The 16,901-nt window shown below is 42.3% G+C and overlaps 2 protein-coding genes across 4 annotated transcripts; one reads left to right on the top strand and one right to left on the bottom strand.

Annotated features, from left to right (window-relative positions):
• Positions 1–4: 4 nt before the first annotated feature.
• tubgcp4 (tubulin gamma complex component 4) lies at positions 5–9,275 on the bottom strand. 2 transcript variants are annotated; one of them, XM_071921113.2, is made up of 18 exons: positions 9,115–9,275; positions 8,585–8,713; positions 7,862–7,984; positions 7,697–7,750; positions 7,482–7,538; positions 6,614–6,693; positions 6,312–6,513; positions 6,063–6,228; positions 5,844–5,968; positions 5,149–5,199; positions 4,955–5,060; positions 4,709–4,816; positions 3,006–3,150; positions 2,720–2,897; positions 2,006–2,140; positions 1,275–1,391; positions 1,036–1,175; positions 5–248 (listed from the first exon to the last, which is right to left on the bottom strand). In XM_071921113.2, the coding sequence occupies exons 1-18, from the start codon at positions 9,190–9,192 to the stop codon at positions 242–244; spliced, it is 2,001 nt and encodes a 666-aa protein (XP_071777214.1). In that variant the 5' UTR covers positions 9,193–9,275; the 3' UTR covers positions 5–241. The 2 variants fall into 2 exon arrangements, with proteins under 2 accessions (XP_071777214.1, XP_071777213.1); XM_071921112.2 differs by having other exon boundaries at positions 2,720–3,150.
• Positions 9,276–9,337: 62 nt separating this feature from the next.
• On the top strand, positions 9,338–13,456 carry cdkn2aip (CDKN2A interacting protein). 2 transcript variants are annotated; one of them, XR_013507577.1, is made up of 5 exons: positions 9,338–9,646; positions 10,091–10,340; positions 10,439–10,560; positions 11,381–12,856; positions 12,890–13,456. XR_013507577.1 is itself a non-coding variant. In XM_078290968.1 (4 exons), the coding sequence occupies exons 2-4, from the start codon at positions 10,093–10,095 to the stop codon at positions 11,962–11,964; spliced, it is 954 nt and encodes a 317-aa protein (XP_078147094.1). In that variant the 5' UTR covers positions 9,338–9,646; positions 10,091–10,092; the 3' UTR covers positions 11,965–13,456. The 2 variants fall into 2 exon arrangements, 1 of the variants encoding a protein (XP_078147094.1); XM_078290968.1 differs by having other exon boundaries at positions 11,381–13,456.
• Positions 13,457–16,901: the final 3,445 nt, after the last annotated feature.

Below are 16,901 nucleotides of genomic sequence, written 5' to 3'. Positions count from 1 at the left end.
GGTTTGAAGTTTATTTGCTCTGTAGAAAATGGTACACACACTGAGGTTTTAGTATTTACAATATATACAAAAAGTAACATGTTCTGTAGTTTACGATAATTTAACAGGCACACTATATTAAGAGTACTGTGGCAATAACAAAAGCAAAGGATGAGACTGACAGGAGTGATGCTCAGTTCATTTCTTCTGTCCAGTGTGAGAACTCGGGGCCTTGCTCCAAATCTTCATCCCCTTCTCCCACTCAGAAGCTGAAATGAAAGCATATTTAAATTTTAGTTCAACCTTAGCCTGTCGACCACTGTCAGACACTACATGCAAATAATTGTTAGTGTGTTTTAATCAGCTTGGAGTATCAGATGGGTGGAATGTGCTGCACCAGGACAGTTCGAAGTTAACTTTCAAACACTTCTATCTTAAATTTGAAGTGAAATTCATTTCCTTGACCCTGCAAACACGTTCTTAGGATTTGGAATCAAGTCTCTATCTCTGTTAGTTTTATAGTTATGGCTAAAAGACAATAATAGTCTTAATAGCGGAAATCCCAGATATGGATCGCCACCAACGTCTGACTAATTGTTCCTTGGCACAAGGCCGATCTGTCCACCAAATTTCACGGAAATCCATTTATTTTGAGATATGCTGCTGACAGACAGACAGAGGCAAAAACCAAACCTTCTTGGAGGAGGTAATGATTTCCTGTGACAGTCTTAACACTCTGACACTCATATTATCCTAAATAGAAAAAAAAGTAAGTCTTTGTGAACAGCATATACTCTAGGTCAAGGCCCACGACTATGGAGTCAATACAAAGAAGAATCTTTACTGAAGAGCGTCATGAGCTCATCCATAGTCCTGAGCCTTGACTGTGCAGTTACAACCTCACATAGTTTGTGTGGAGCCTCTTGCTTTAACTCATATTATCCTATGTAGCCGATGTGTGATTAGGTTAAAAAAATGCTGTTCTACCCTAGGTGTACAAGTAAATGAGTGTAGCGTGAACTCCCACATACTGATTTAAGCAGGTTTGTGTCCTACCTGCCCAGAGTGCCTCCAGACTGGGTGTAGTACTTGTTGTAGTCCAGTCTGAGCAGCAGCTGGGCCAGGTCCGAGTTGATCTGGTGGTTCCTCACGCTGGACAGGATCTTGAACAGCAAGAAGGACTGACGGCTGAAGCCCTGAAATTTAACACAGGTGGAATTTGACAAATGATTTCCAACATTCATGGGAAACGAGGAGCCGGCCGTGAGTCGGACCTGGCGAGCGAGCGACCCCACCTTGACCAGGATGTCCAGCTGAGCGGTTCCCCTCTCGTCCAGCGGAGCCACGTTCTGACTGACCAGGGAGCAGAAGTTGTGGCACAGCTCCAGGATCTCGTTCAGACAGTGGAACACCTGAGGACAGGAGGGGTTACGCAGACCAGTTTATATTATGTATAGTTATTCAGTGGTTGAAGTACAGATCTGTCTCGACCTGAAATCAGAATCACTTTCATTGTCCGAATAAGTTTGCACAAAATTATAATAAATATATAATTATAACAAATAGTATATACAATTTTAAAAGTAGAATTAAGGGAGTAGGTCTCTTTTTGAGGTGATATCTAAAGAAGTAAAATATAATTAATAGTGTAAGTTTTTTACACTAGTGTAAGTGGTATATACTGTATATAAAAGAAATAGGTCGCTTATCTATACAATATGCACATGGTTCTCTGTTGGAACCTGACTGCACTGATGGGAAGCTTGAAGTCAGCGCTAGAGAAAAAAAACAAAACATTATTATAAACTAATATAAACAGGTCTAGAATATTGCAGTTGGTTCCAGGGTATAACTACATATAAATACTATAATAACTATACAGCCAGAACAGAGAGTATTTAAGAACTGACTGTATGACAGGAGGTGCAGATGCTGGATGCCAGCAGCAGACTGTTATTGTAGATAGATAGATAGATAGATAGATAGATAGATAGATAGATAGATAGATAGATAGGTAGAGGCTAACCGGCTTGAGCAGGATGAAGGACTGGGCCAGCAGGTTGCTGAGGAAATGGTCGTGTGCCAGTCTGATGCTCTCAAAGTCTCTGGTGGAGTTGATCTGCTGCAGCAGCTGAGAGAACTGAGACTCCAACACATCCACCTGAGGAAGGGCAGAAGAGAGGGAGAAACGATGGAGCTGAAGTCTTTTTAAAAAGGAAGAATCCCTCCTCAGACACACTTCCACTGTTACATATCATCAAGCTGTCATGTGTAAAAACATTTCAGGAGTTACTTTGTGACGAAATGTTATAATTTACTTTTTTGGTGTACCTACTTTCCCTCAACCTGCCACTGATTTCCTACATCTCCCAGTCTATTTTCTATGGCGGCTCTAGAAAGAAGCCCTCGCTCTCTGATTCTGAGGGACTGACACCAAAACCTGACATTTACCGCTGATGTTTTAGATCGCTGAAACATTTTCTGATATCAAACTCCACTGTAGCTGCTGGAAATATTTTGATGTGATGCTACGTTGTCTACGTTTGGCCAGTTATTCAAAGAAAAATACACAAAACAGCAAAATGGACCCAGAAATGCAACATACATCACTAATAGCTGTTTTAGGGTGGAATTTTCCTTTACGTTTACACTTTCACAAATTCAATGTGCCTCCAACATACACTGTACATAACAATTCTTTAACCAAAACCAGATCTGGTGCGCTCCACTGCATGGTTACCTGCAAGTAGTACTGCAGGTTGTCGACCAGGAAAGCCATGTGGTTGCGCAGCCTCCATTTCACAGCATCCGTCTGGTTGGACTTGAGGTGTTTCCTCTGCATCTGCAGCGCCCAGCAGTGCTGCAGCTCAGACTGCACCCGCCGCACGCTCAGCAGGTACCTGAACACAACGTTGTACCTGAAGACAGAGACAGAGCGGACAGACAGGAGAACAGGAGGCTTAACGGCTGCACTTCCAATGAACACACCCAAACAGGTAAAAGCTAGACGCCAGATGGATACAGACTTCTCCAGAACAGCAGGAGTGAAGAGGATGTGCAGAGGCCACTGGACCTTGTAGGCCAGACCCAGAGCCGCCCAGCCGGTGGGAGGGATCTCGCGGGGGGACGTGTCCTGCGGCGGTGTGGCTCCGTCCCTGGTGCCCGTCGCCTCTGAAAACACAGGTGTATTGGCTTGAAATGTAGAGCAGGTGCGCTTCCTCTTGTGGCCCTTTTGGCTGAGCGCTCTGCTATCACTAAAACATGAAGAGAACCACGGGGAACATGGGGTAGCGGCACTCCAAAAATCCAGAAAACAGCAAGACTTGGTCTCAGTTTGCCATTTTTTTTAATTTTGGCTTCATCAGACTAACGCGTTTCGGCATAAAGCCTTCATCTGGATTTATGGAGTGTCGCTATCGCTATCCCATGTTCCCCATGGTTTTCTACAGGTGTACTGGCTATTTGTCCATTGAATTGAAACAAATGACCTATTGTCAGTTCAAAGGCCACTGATGCGGCAGTCAAGCAGCTGATAACTCAGGTCCATTGTCCAGTCAAAGGCTTACGTGTGTAATGCCGGTTTATTTCCAGATACCAAAAGCAATCAAACAGATTGTGCTGCATCTCTCTTGTTCAGGTAAAAACCATAAGCCCTTCCTGGCTGCATGTCCGCCCCACATACCTGTCCTACTAAATACCTGTAGTGCTCTCTACTGCCACCAGTGTTAACACAAATAACAAAAAACAAGGTACAAAAAACAGAATTAAATAAATATAAATATTCAAAATAAACAAATAGCTCCTACAACAGACATAACCATTACCCACTAGAGGGCGCTAACATCATGGATCAAAACCATAGAGATAAAGAGAGTGAGAACTCATGACGCATCTTGTTCCTTGCTGTACAACACCGTATGAATCACATGACCATATTCCACAGAGTGTTTAGGGAGGATAGATTGTCCTCACAATGTATTTCACCACCTAATGGCTCTGAGTGTATTCTGTAACGGTGTGTCTGACCTGAAGCATTTGCTGTGATGCACACCTTTCCCTCTTGCACGCATTAGCAAGGCTACAACCAAGTCTGCACGCTCTAAGACTGCACTGTTAGTGCAGCCGCCTTTGAGTGTGAGGTCAAATAAAAGCTCTCCAGTCACAAATAAAGAAAAATATATGGGTTCACTCACAATGTGCATCTAAAAGTGGGAGTATTTGTTGTGTTCTTTTATCTTTCTATTTTACTTGATTTGATTCTTTTAATGCAATGCATCTTGCTTGTTCTTTTATATGAATTTTATCTTTTTATCTGTCTCTTATCTGCCTTTTATTGATGTAAAGCACTTTGAGCTGCATGTTGTGTATGAAAGGTGCTATACAAATAAAGGTTATTATTATTATTATTATTATTAAATAAATTACAAACGAAGAAGAGGCAGTGTAGTACAAGTGGAGTTTCTACCTCTGTCTCTAATATTGTCCTTGTTGTGAGACCACATGGGATTTACTGTGTAGATAGGGACTGCTATCTCTAAAGTGATAAACTCTTTGGTCATAATCCACTAACAGACTGGACAAAGGAGAGAGTCATCAAAATGTATAAAAGGCTTCTATCTGTATTCATTTCTTTCAATAAACCATCATCCAGATAGTTTTCTCCTTCATAAGAAACCTGTCTGATATATTTATATTATAAGCTTATATAAGCTTTATGTCAGCAACAAACCTTTGCTGTCTTTGCCCTGGTAGTCTATAGTGAGGTGCAGCAGAGGAAGCAGGTTGTCATCATCCAGTAAGACCTTATGAGCAGCCTGCTGAAAGGCCACATTGACATCTGTGGACAAGAAAAACACAATGGACGCCTTTCTTCAGCCAAGTATCAGCATAACTGGTAAATGAGTCCTAAGTGCAAATGCATTTCATTAATGGAGGAATAATGTATGGAGAAAGATTTAGTCTTATGAACGTGTACCATGCTCAGTGACAGCTGTGGGCGGCGTCTTCAGCATGTGCTGCGCGTGGTCGATGAAAACCTGGTAGAGCTCGCCACGACCCAGCAGGTAGAAGTCCTTAATGATCTGGAGGAAAATAGAAAAGATGAAGTAGTCTGAGCTATCCATTTTGAGCAAATTGTACAATCCAGAGCGAAGCTTGCTGGGTACAAACCTTGAGCTGACCCAGCAGATCCGACTCCTCCACCATCAACGTCCACAGATGCTGCAAGTCAGTGGAGACGCATTGTGACTATTTCATTTAATTTCTTCACACTCTATGCAGCAGGGTTGGAGCAAATCATGAACTGAACTGAGAACGCATGGTAAATTCCAATTCAGTTCCTCAAGTTGGAATGTGAATTGAATTGGAATGACAGGAAACAGAATTGAATTCCATGAAATTCCACTTCTAAGAGAGTTTGTCTCGACTCACTAAACATTATAAATCAAAACATTATGAATCAAATAAAATACAGTTCAACACATCAAATACATTCAATCATAATGTATGTATTATGATTACATGTTATGCATCAAATACCACCTGAAAGGTTCCTTTAACATTTTATGATATTCAGTATTGATAATATATAACACTATGTTTAACCTCAGATATATGGTAAGAAAAAAACTAAAAACATGGAATTTCACATAATTTCACTGAATTAAATTAACTTCCTGAAATTCCAATTCAACTCCAATTCTGTTGCCTGTAGGTTTTTTCAAATTCCAATTCCAATTCCTCAGTTTTGGAATTGACATGTTCACTCATGAATTGACCCCGACCCTGCTGTGCAGTAGCTTATCTTTGACTAACCCTAGATGACAGAGGAAAAGGCAGCAGTAATATGCTTCATATGAGCTCACCTCTGCCACTGTGCTCCTGATGCCGTCAATCAGATTCTCAAAGTCCACCAGACTGAAGAGAGGCTGCTGTTTGAGTCTGTGCAGCTCGGCAGCAAACGTGTCCTCCTGGTGCTTCAGTATGGAGCCTGCGAGAGGGAAACCAAACAGCAGCGTGACACAAAGAACAACTGAGAGTATGACAGCAGAAGAGTCCACTTAGATCACAGCAGAATAGACTACCGGCTCTGGACGGACTGTGGTTGTGGTTTTCAAACATCTGCACGGATTCCCCCACAAACAGGATCTTCTCCGCGACCCGGATGGGAATGTAAGAAGGCAGCATCTCTGTCCGCAGGGAGAACTGCTGCAGAGAGGGAGCCAGCATGTTCTCCTCCTCGATCAGCCTCTGCACGACGACACAGCGGTGCGTAAGAATCACAGAGAAGTATTGAGATCTTGTCTGATGCCGGATGTGTGTGTTTCCCTCACCAGGTCCTGCAGTTCTCTGAGCTGCTTCCCGCTCAGCCCCCCGATGCCCAGGTCCTCCTCCTCCTCCTCCTGGTTGGCGGCGGCCCCTCCTGCGCTGGGACCCTGCTTCACGAAGAACTCCTCGCTCTGGTCCAGCAGCAAGCCATGCAGCATCCAGGCCGCCAGCTGCTTGTACATCACACCATGGCACACCGCAAGAATCCTGCATTGGGTACGGCGAAAAAATAAATAAATAAATTACGTAAACGCAACTCTAGAATTTGGATTTTTTTTTTTTTTTACCCCACAGTGAGGTGACTTACTTCTCCAGAGCCATGCGGACGGGGGGAAGCCCTCCACAGCTGTGTTTGTACACCGTCTCCAGGATCTGACAGCCATGGATCTAAAGCAAACGGAGAAGACAAGGAGCAGACGGCCATGTTTCTGTCAGCTGCTGTTACCCAGCTGGTGCTCCGGGTTAATCATCGTTTCCATGGAAGAGGCAAATGAGGGAAAGAGCCTTTGCATGTTTCAAAAAATTTTTGTTTTGAAAATCCACTCATTATCTGCTCACCCCCCATGTTAGTTGAAACTCCATTGAAGTTAGTGTGACCACAAAACACACACAGCGAGTTAGCTCCTGTAGCTCCGTATCAGTCTTCTAACAAACTATTGAAGTTAACAGGGCAATCTTTTTACTCCAAAAAAGCAGAAAATGTCCATCAAATTTCTTCAAACAGCTCTTGCAGCATCCAAGTGTTTTGTAGCCACACAACTGCATTGTGGTTCCAAAAGTCCAGTATATACCTCATTATCGACAACACGTCTTGACAATGAGTCTTCCACCAGAGCACATGATTGAGCATTGTCAGAAAATATAGGAAATAAAGAGGTAAATATTGGAGTTTCGGACACACAGTGCAATTGTTTGGCTACAAAACACGTTGACTATGATGCACAAGCCGTTGGGAGAAATTTGATGGACGTTTTATGAATTTTTTGGGGCTGTAAAAAGATGGCCCCGTTAAGTTCAGTAGTTTGTTAGAAAGCTGAGATGGAACTACGGGGGCTAACTTGGTGTGTGTTTGGTATTCCTACCAACTTCAATGACGTTTCGACTAACATGGGGGGTGAGGAGATAATGACTGAACTTTCATTTTGGGGTGAACTACTCCTTTAAGCGATCCTTACCTTCTGTGACTTTATTGTCTCCACCACCACCATCACAGAGGGAAAGAGCAGCTGGAACTAAACAGAGAAAAATTATGTTTGTGAGGCAAACAGGTATGATTCACCTGTAGGAAAGATTTTCCACTCTGAAGGTCTGTAGTACAACTTCAACAAAAAAATAATCTCACTAATGACACTAAAACATTATCTGCTCAGGAATTTCATTAATGCTTTACCTGATCAAGCACATAATTCACATGGGATATTGACAGATGTGGATCTCCAAGGAACTGAAATACAGAACACACATATTGATTGAGAGAATGCAATACCTTACACTGATATGCCTAACTGTACATGCTGTGAAAACACGACACATCTGTCTGTGTCATCCTTCATACCTCTTGTTCAAGGTCCAGTAGAGCCTGTCTGTAGGGCTGCAGCATGGAGTCCAGCCCAGTGCAGAAAGCCCGCAGGTAAATCCCATTGAGTCCAGCCTGGTTGGGCTGATTTGTGTGATGTTCCTAGAGAAGAGGCCATGGACAGAACTTTTCATTCTATTTGTTTATTTGAAATATACTCCCTAACAATGACTGATGCCTAAATCCTTCCAAATTGAAGAAGTCATAGAAACTTTTTTTTTAACCTTATTCATTTCCCTTTTTTCCTTACTAATGTGCATTGTCTAGGCCAGTGATTCTCAACCTCAAGGACCCTCATTTAGTCCACATTAGAGCCACAGACCCCCATTTGATGAGATTTTGTCTCTCGGACCCAAATCTGAGAATATTTTTACTGTCAGATGTGATTTTGTCCAGAACTCCATGACTGTCTGTATTGTAGGTAGAGAGATAACAGAGAAACTATGATCCGAACAGTCATTCTGCTACATTCTCTAACTGTGTTAACTTCTTATAAATGAAATAATGGTGAAGTTTAACAATTCATCAGTTTGCTGGGGACCCCCTGGAACCCCCTCAAGGACCCCTGGTGGTCCCCGGACCCCACGTTGAGAACCACTGGTCTAGGCAAACAATCATCCTGAAAACACATTTTTTGATTTGAAACACAGTAAGCCAAATCTGTCCAAATGTTTTGCAGGAGCACGTGGGGAGTTTTCTCACCTGTTGATGGACATGGGCAGTATGTTGCTCTATGAACTCTGTAAAGCGAATGTAATCTGATCCCAGTTTACAGAGGCGGTTGAGGACACTGGTCTCACTGGGGTGAAGGAAGGGAAGGTCCTGGGACACCTGAGGGGGAAGCAAAGTGTTTCATGTCAATAAAACCACTATGTACTTCTGACACAAATGGCTTACTGTTAATGTACCAGCCAACACCCTATATTTACTCTGCCTTAAATCTATGGACTGGTAGGATTAACAAGCGTGCTCTGAGTCTGATAAAAGATGCATACATCATGCACAGTAAAGCTGGCACAAATAGCTAACAACTTGGCTATAATGGCAGCAGAAGCAATACCATTAACTTATTTTATGATTTCGATATGTTATGATTATAATAACCCTACTATGTTTTGCATGTTATGATAAAAAAAATAATGAATGAACGCGCAAACGCATTAAGTGGGAACAGAGCTAACCTAGATTAGAAACGTTATTCTGTCAGAGAACTGCACTGTCTTTAGTTTTACCTGCAAACCTGTTCGTTTGTTCCATGTGAAAATCGTCCCAGGATATCCACTTAATGCCAACAACAGCTCGTGAATCATCTTATTTCACCTCAGATGAATGAAAACTAATAATTTAGTGTAGGGCTCTTGTCATTCATCCACCAAAACAAACTGTCGATGGCGCTGTCGCAGTTCGTTTACGTCTGTCCGCAAAGCATTATGGGACAAGCCACCAACGGCCGTGTCGTCTCTCGTTTCTATTTGACATTCCATGCTGTTTATCCTGCCTGTGTGTACATATATATATTATTAGGTTTTGTATCGCTAGATAAAGAAGGCAGCCAACTGCCAATTCATTGCTTCCGGGCACAAAACGACTCTTGCGAGGTAACGACGCAAACAAAAGTAACGATAGTCAGTGGCAACAATCTCTAACATTGTGTTTGTGGGAAGTGTAGTTCAACGGATCCCAACCAAGGAAGCTTCAGCCTTCCGTCATCATTCGGTCATGTAGCCAGCCAGATACATCTCGCAACGGAGAGAGCTTGTAAAGGTTAGTATCTCGTAGTTACAAGTTTAAATTGTGGTTATCGATAGCTAATATACCCATTGATAACACTTTACTTAATATCATTACTAAGCTTGCTAGCATGTTAAAATTCTCCCCAGCTTGGCTTCTAATGTTTCTGGCTAGCTGTTACTAGCTTGGCTTACTTGCTAAAGTCAGCTGGCCAACGGTACGCTGCAAAACATTAGCTAACTAATGCCAGGAAAAATAGCAATAAAACACCGCCGTTGCAGCTGTGATGAGATTTAAACATGCTGATGAGTAGTTTTAAAGCTGTATGTCTCTTCTACAGACTTGATGTAAGGCCTAGTTAGCCGAACTCAAGCTAAGCAAAACTTTATGGTTATTACCCTTACAATGGCTGCCACTTAAACAACTGAACAGCTGTGGATTTACTAAGCTGTGTCATGCGACGTGTTTTTATGGCAGTGATGGCGGAGGAGAGGAGCGGAGAAGACAGTGTGTCAGAGTACCTGGACCAGAACCCTGAGCTGGCCCAGTGGGTGGACACCTTTAGGGGGCACTGTGAGACCAACAAGCAGTGGGTTGCCAGAAGGGAGTTCATCCTGAGGAACATGGAGGCTTTCCCCACTATTGAGCGAGGAATCCCCAGCAACAGTCTGGACAGGCTGTTGTCTCTCTCCATGGTCTGGGCCAATCACATTTTCCTCGGCTGCAGGTACAGTATGTTGACAGAGCAGACTGATAAACCTTGGCAACCAAAGATCAAGGCACACAGATAAGGACTCTTGTTTCTCTGTTCTGTTCATCCTTTAGGTATCCACAGGCTGTAATGGACAAGATCAAGGAGATGGGCGAAGGAATAGTCGTCCATGATGCTCCAGTTCGAATGACAAGGGATGAAATCATGGCTAAAGGAAAGAGGAGTGCCACAGCTGGTAATGCACATTTTCATTTCATTTAAAAAGGGGAGTGGGGGTGCTGACCAAGTAGATTTCAGGTGGGCACCAATCCCTGGTCTGCCTGAGAGGCGTTGCCCCCTGGTCTGCCTGAGAGGCGTTCTGTTTTTCAGGTTAACCCTGAGGCTTCACATATAGGAATGTCAGACGACAGGAAATAATTAGGGGATACTGCATTGCCAGAGGTGATTGGCTAGTTTTATTAACATTCCTCCATACCTCTGAAAATGTTTGCAAGACCATGATTTTTTCATTTTAGTTTGTTTGAAAAAGCCAAATACTGTTTTAATACTAAACAAAGCGCATACAAAGAATTTATCACTGACTATGAATATGACAAATATACATAGTAGTAACTTTGCTTTATTACTGAAGTATGGTCTGTTTGACATTTAGCCATGGGACATGTAATTATACCAGTAGAAAACTGACACAAAGTAAAAACTTTGCTGTTTTTTTTCTGATTTTGACCAATTCAAACACACTATAAGTAAATCTTGTTGAACTTGAAAAGCTTTTAATAGAGGTATGATTGCTCACAGGTTATGATTCAGTTAGATGGTGGGTAGGACTCTCATCATCCCCAGAAACTTACTGTAGATTGTTGGACCTGTCCTGATTGTCGTCCACCGTCTGGGTGACGCTTCAGTGCTCTTTTCTGTTACAGTGTGGTTTCAGTCTAATTACATACAGGCTGTCTTCTCCACACCCACACCTGAGCCTGCAATCTGCTTCCTCATTAAAAGGTGTTGCTGTGTGGAATCCCTCACTGTACTGCCTGTTGTGTTTTCATTTCCAGGGAGCGAGGCTGACAGCTGTGTGAAAAGAGGCAAATCTGGGCCTAATGAGGCGGAGGGTCGGTCCGCCGGGAGGACGGCAGGGCGGCTGGTGAAGTTCGGACCCCCGCCGCAGGCTCCTGCCGAGCACCAGCCCTTCTTCAACCGCCTCTACAAGGCCGTGGCCTGGAAGTTGGTGTCGGCCGGCGGCTTCGGTCCCAACCTGGACCACTTTGAGATCCTGCGTAGCTGCGTGGAGTCCTGCAAACAGAGCCTGAGCTGCGTGTTTGTGCCGCTGAAGGACATTCCAGACTTGCCTGCAGGCCGCACGCAGAAGGAAGGCCACGTGTGTGAGCTGCGCTGTCAGACTGTCTACATGGGGACGGGGTACGGGCGAGACGAGGCCGCCGCCAGAGCCATGGCCTCCAAAGAAGCCCTGAAAGCCTTTCAGGGGCGCAAAGTGACAGTGAAGATCTGCAGACGGCGGTACAGAGGGAAGGATGTGGAGGATGTGATCTTGTTGGATGATCAGCCCAGGAGCCAGGGGTTTCCTCCCGCACTCAGCTACCCCTTCCAGCCAGAGCCGCTGGAAGACGGTTCGTCATAGGAAGACCAAGCAAACAAACCGCAGTGTGCCTGCTGGGGCATCGACGAGTGGCATTTATTTACTGGAGCTACTGAAGGGATCCATGGCTGTGTGGGGACCAGACCGTCAAATGGACATCATAACATGATTTGTATTACTCTGCTGCATTAGAATTCCTGCAGTGCACTGTTCTGTTTTGCCCAATGTCTCATATTCTGGGTAGTATGGTATCCAAACTGCACCGTGTTGTGGTCAGACCGGTCTTAACAGTGTTTTGTGGCCAGGTTATCACAATAGTTGTTTGTTTTCTTTGGTCTGAACCAGAGTTGAAAAGTTCACTTTGTTCGATTTTGGTTTGTTTAGGTTCACACTGCTCTATTACAAGCTAACTAGGGCTTGGAAACAAAAGTCACATGACTCACAAGTACCTTGTTTATTGGACAGAGTTTTGGTGACCTGTCATCCTTGGAGATTTCGGCGGAAGGGGAGTCGAAACAAATCTGATTCCAGTCCGTGTAACTTAGCAAAGCATGATGGACTTGTCTGCGCTCTTTTTGGTAATTTTCATTGTTTTTGTTATGCCAGGTTTTCCAAGCATGAGTAACTCCTCGCTATCTGATGTCAACATCCGTTTCCTTATACCCATAATCCCTTGCGTTTTGGGGTCGTTTCCTGTCGTTGGTTCAGATTACGTTCTTACTCCTAACAAACCGCACCGCAGTTCTTTTGTTAAGAGGACTGAGACTCTCTGTGCCGTTATTTGGTGCCACCAGAGTTGAAATGGCATCTTTCTCACCAAACAAACCGAACTAAAGGGGGAAACACTCCGGAGTTCGAATAAACCGCTCCAAACACGCCGGGTGTGAATGCACCCTAAGTCTGACATACATGTAGTTTGATGAGAGCTCTGTAAGTCCTGTTCTTGGTAAAATTGTGAACAGATCAGGCTGTTGTAATCGACTAACCAATGGAAAGAAATTGGCCACACACTGAGGTTCTACCCTGCCATCCATCAGAAGTAATGCAACTAATAATTAGCCTTGTGACTCATTCAGAGGAGCCGTCTGCTGATGCTTGAAACTCCCCACTGCGCTCTTTGAGTTTAATTCTATAGTTGAGTGAAGTGGAGGTATATTTTACAGATTTCAACTTTTGTGTTCTTCTTGAATACATAGCCAATTAGCCGTCACACACAGAAGTACTAAAAGCTACTGTTTTGTTTATTTTATTATTTAACTTCACTGATTAAAAACCACTGAGTCCCACACTATGTTGAAAATATTGAGGTGTCCTAATTTAGATTATTTGTTTGAACACGTTTCATAAATATAATGTGTATAGTTATGATGTTATTGAGGGGAAAAATGCTGCTGTGGTGTGTATTTTTTCCAATCTGGATTGAATGAAAACTATTGCATTGAAGTGTGACTATCCACACTGTTCCATATTACTGTATGTTTACATCAGTGGTCCTGTTTCTATATATTTTTTTAAATAAACATAATTTAACCAAGGGATGTTTATTTTTTTATTTATTATTAGTGGTATTTTTTTTCCTTCTACCTGCTGAAAGAAAAATAGTATCTGATATCTGTACAAGATTTCTTGCAGCCTTGGAGATGAAAATTATTTTACTTTTTTTATATATACTTTTTATTTATTGTCACATTTCATTTATGCCTGTACATTATTTATGTCAGGCTGATTGACCATAATATAATATCTCCTCGTTTTTTAATAAATCATAAGCGTCAAATGTAAATCAAACACAAAAGGAAAGAGAAAAGAAACTAAAAATGCATAAGAAAATTGTTACTAATGGCTATTAATGACAAAAAGGAGCTCCATACTGGGTTTATCTGGCAGGTATACAACAACATAAGAATATTTGAAATATACATGTTACCTATTATCATCGATTCATCATAATGTCACAGATTGCTGCTCATTAGTGGAAGTTGGCAAGTCAAAATGCAGCTGGGTGACTCAGTTGCTCATTGCTCATGGTGAATAGGTGTCAGCAGGACCAGATCAAGTCTTTAGAAACTCAGTGATTTGACTGACGTCCATGTCTAAACCCCCTGCTGCCTCTGACCCTGAGGTATTGTGCGTATCAGCAGGCTCTCTTCAGCCTCATCGACACAGCTGACTGGACTGCATTCACATGATTTCACATGTTTTTTGACATTTGTCGCTTCATTAGCAGAGGCAGTCTGTTTGAGCACAGGCACTGACTGGACAATATGATGCATACTGTGGCTGAGTCCTAGGTTGCGGTGCAGTAAACTGCTTCCTAAGTTTTGGTCTGAGGTGGAGCTTTTTAGTTAGTGAATAAGTTTGTGGTAATTCACCAGCAAGCGGCTGTTTGACTATTTTGTTGTGGCAGCCTGAAAACTCCAAATTAAAGTCTGCACTTCACCCTCACACTGATTGTGTAATTTCACAACTTGACTGAGAAGAAGATGGAAATTCACCTGACCTCCAAAACAAACACTGTGTCTCACTGGCCAGATATCCACTGAGCTCACAGTATGATTCACTTTACTGACTGTGGTTAAATTGGTTGTCATGTCTTCTTGTTTTAACCAGGCAGACAGGCTGCAACCTGTCAGACGTTGAGAAACTCAGTTCTCACCACTAGAGGGCAGCAGTGTTTGTATGTCATCATGAGCCATGTAGGATGGCAGGTTGTCTGGTACTGTAACAGAATGACTGTGTGTGTGCGTGTGTGTGTGTGTGTGTGTGTGTGTGTGGACTGAAGCTGCCCTCTGCTGGACTGGAGGATCCACGCAGCAGACTGGACTTTCTTTTAAACTTTTTATATATTTTACCTCTTCCAAGAACTGCAATCATGACATCATAAACAGAAAAAAATATGCTTTGTCAACAACACTTATCACATTATTTAAGGTTTACATGTATATACAAACACACACACACACACACACACACACACAAAAGAGCCAAGAAGAAACATGTATGTAACCTACAAATCCAGTTTACAGCCTTAAGCACTGTCTTGTATTGATGTATTGTACTGTGTGTTATTATATTTATTTCAGTCTGCATCATTTTTCATCTTGTCTCCAACTCCATCCATCTCACTATCTGTCTCAACGCCTCATTCTCTGTTATTCTTTATTGCTTTGTCATTTTATCACTCCCAGCACCGCAAACACACACACACACACAGAGAGAGAGAGAGAAACATTTTTCCAGATGAACAAATGCTATGAAATTTCTTGCCAAAAACATTAAAGTTTATAGTTATCTTGGAACTGTTGCAGTGTTTTGAGAAAAGCTCATGCACTTACATTCTCTATCAGTAGTGGAAGTAATTCCCATAGGAATCAATAACGAATGGATGTTTAAATTATTACTGTCTCGATCTCAGAAATGCAAAAAAAAAAAGAAGCTTTCCTGCACTTTGACAGTCAAAACATTTTCAAAGAACTGCAAATTGATCCTTTCTTCACTCGTCACTTTTGTCTAAATATTGGAAACTTCATTTTCCTTGGATGGGTAAACGATGCATTCTTAATAATTGATCCTTCCTTTAATGATTTAAGAGGTAATACAGTGTTCAACTTGATTGTCTGAGATAATGTCAGAATCTCTGTGCATACATTAACAAATGATATGAGTAGTGGTAATGCTAGAGGTGTCACTGTGTGTCCGTACAGGCTGACAGTGTCCCTCTGCCTGTGGGTTAAATATTAATGTTAACAGGTGAAACATTTCAGGGCAGACAGGAAGGTGTGCAGTCTGTTTGATTGACAGTGCAAATGAAAATCTGCCCAGTTGTCTTTACTGCTTCAGGTCCATGCTGACTGCTCAAATGGGAATTCATACACACACACACACACACACACACACACACACACACACACACACACACACACACACACACACACACACATTTTGTACTTGTCTCCTCTGCATTATTGATGACTGTTGGCAGGTAACAGGGAATAAGGATGGAGAAAGAGAGAGAGAGAGAGAGAGAGAGAGAGAGGGAGAGAGAGAGAGAGAGGGAGAGAGAGAGAGAGAGAGAGAGAGCATGGTGATGTGGAATATGATGACGCTTCTCGCGCTGCAAAAAATATGAAGGCTCCTCAACTTAAAAACACAAGTTTCCTTGCTGCCTTGAAATTGCGAGTTGACTAAAACAACAGTAAAGAGTTAAGTAGAAGATCGTTAGTTGTAAAAGTCACTGAGGGAACTTAAGCAAATGTCTAGTTAAATTGCAAATGTCTGGTCATGTTGACAAGGGTTTATTAGCTGAATCCAATAACTGATGAAATGCATTCAAGTGTAATTTATCTTTCACTAATAAAGGGTTTTTCAGTGTCAGTTGTTCATTTGGCACAAAATGGTTTTGCTCTATGCCAGGAAGTAAACAGCTCAAGCTGCACTAATGAGCAGCTTGTTATTTCTAACAGAAAATGACTCAAGTTTATTTCTAAAGATTTTAGAGTTTCGGAGGCTGGGGTTGAACTGGATATTCATTTTCATCATGGGTTATGGGTTTGTGTTTGGAGGATGTTCAACTCCTTCAACTCAGATTTTGAAGTCAAATAGTCATGACGTCATGATTATAAATTATGAAACCGATAACTAGCAAGTTGAACCTGACAAACATCTAGATATGCTGAGCTAAAGATTAAAGATGAGTTGGTTTCACTAAATTGCACCATGAGCTTTTTTACAGTGCAGGGAAGTTTGTATATCTATTAAAGGCTTTTGTAATCAAAGATTTTCTTATCATCCAATTAAGGTGACTAAATCTGAATTCAAAAACAGTATACACCTAAATTCAAATGCAGTATGTATGGGTTACTCCAGTGTACATGATGTCACGGAGAAAAGCCTGGAGCTGCTCCATTGACAGTGAATGGGAGAATCAGTTTGTGGGCACAGTCACAGTTTTACTGAGATATTTGGCAGCGTTTTCTGGT

This window comes from Centroberyx gerrardi, chromosome 1 (genome assembly GCF_048128805.1).
Source record: "Centroberyx gerrardi isolate f3 chromosome 1, fCenGer3.hap1.cur.20231027, whole genome shotgun sequence".
Lineage (NCBI taxonomy): Eukaryota > Metazoa > Chordata > Actinopteri > Beryciformes > Berycidae > Centroberyx > Centroberyx gerrardi.
The sequence above is the reverse complement of the archived record's forward strand: the minus strand, read 5'-3'. Positions and strand labels throughout refer to the sequence as shown.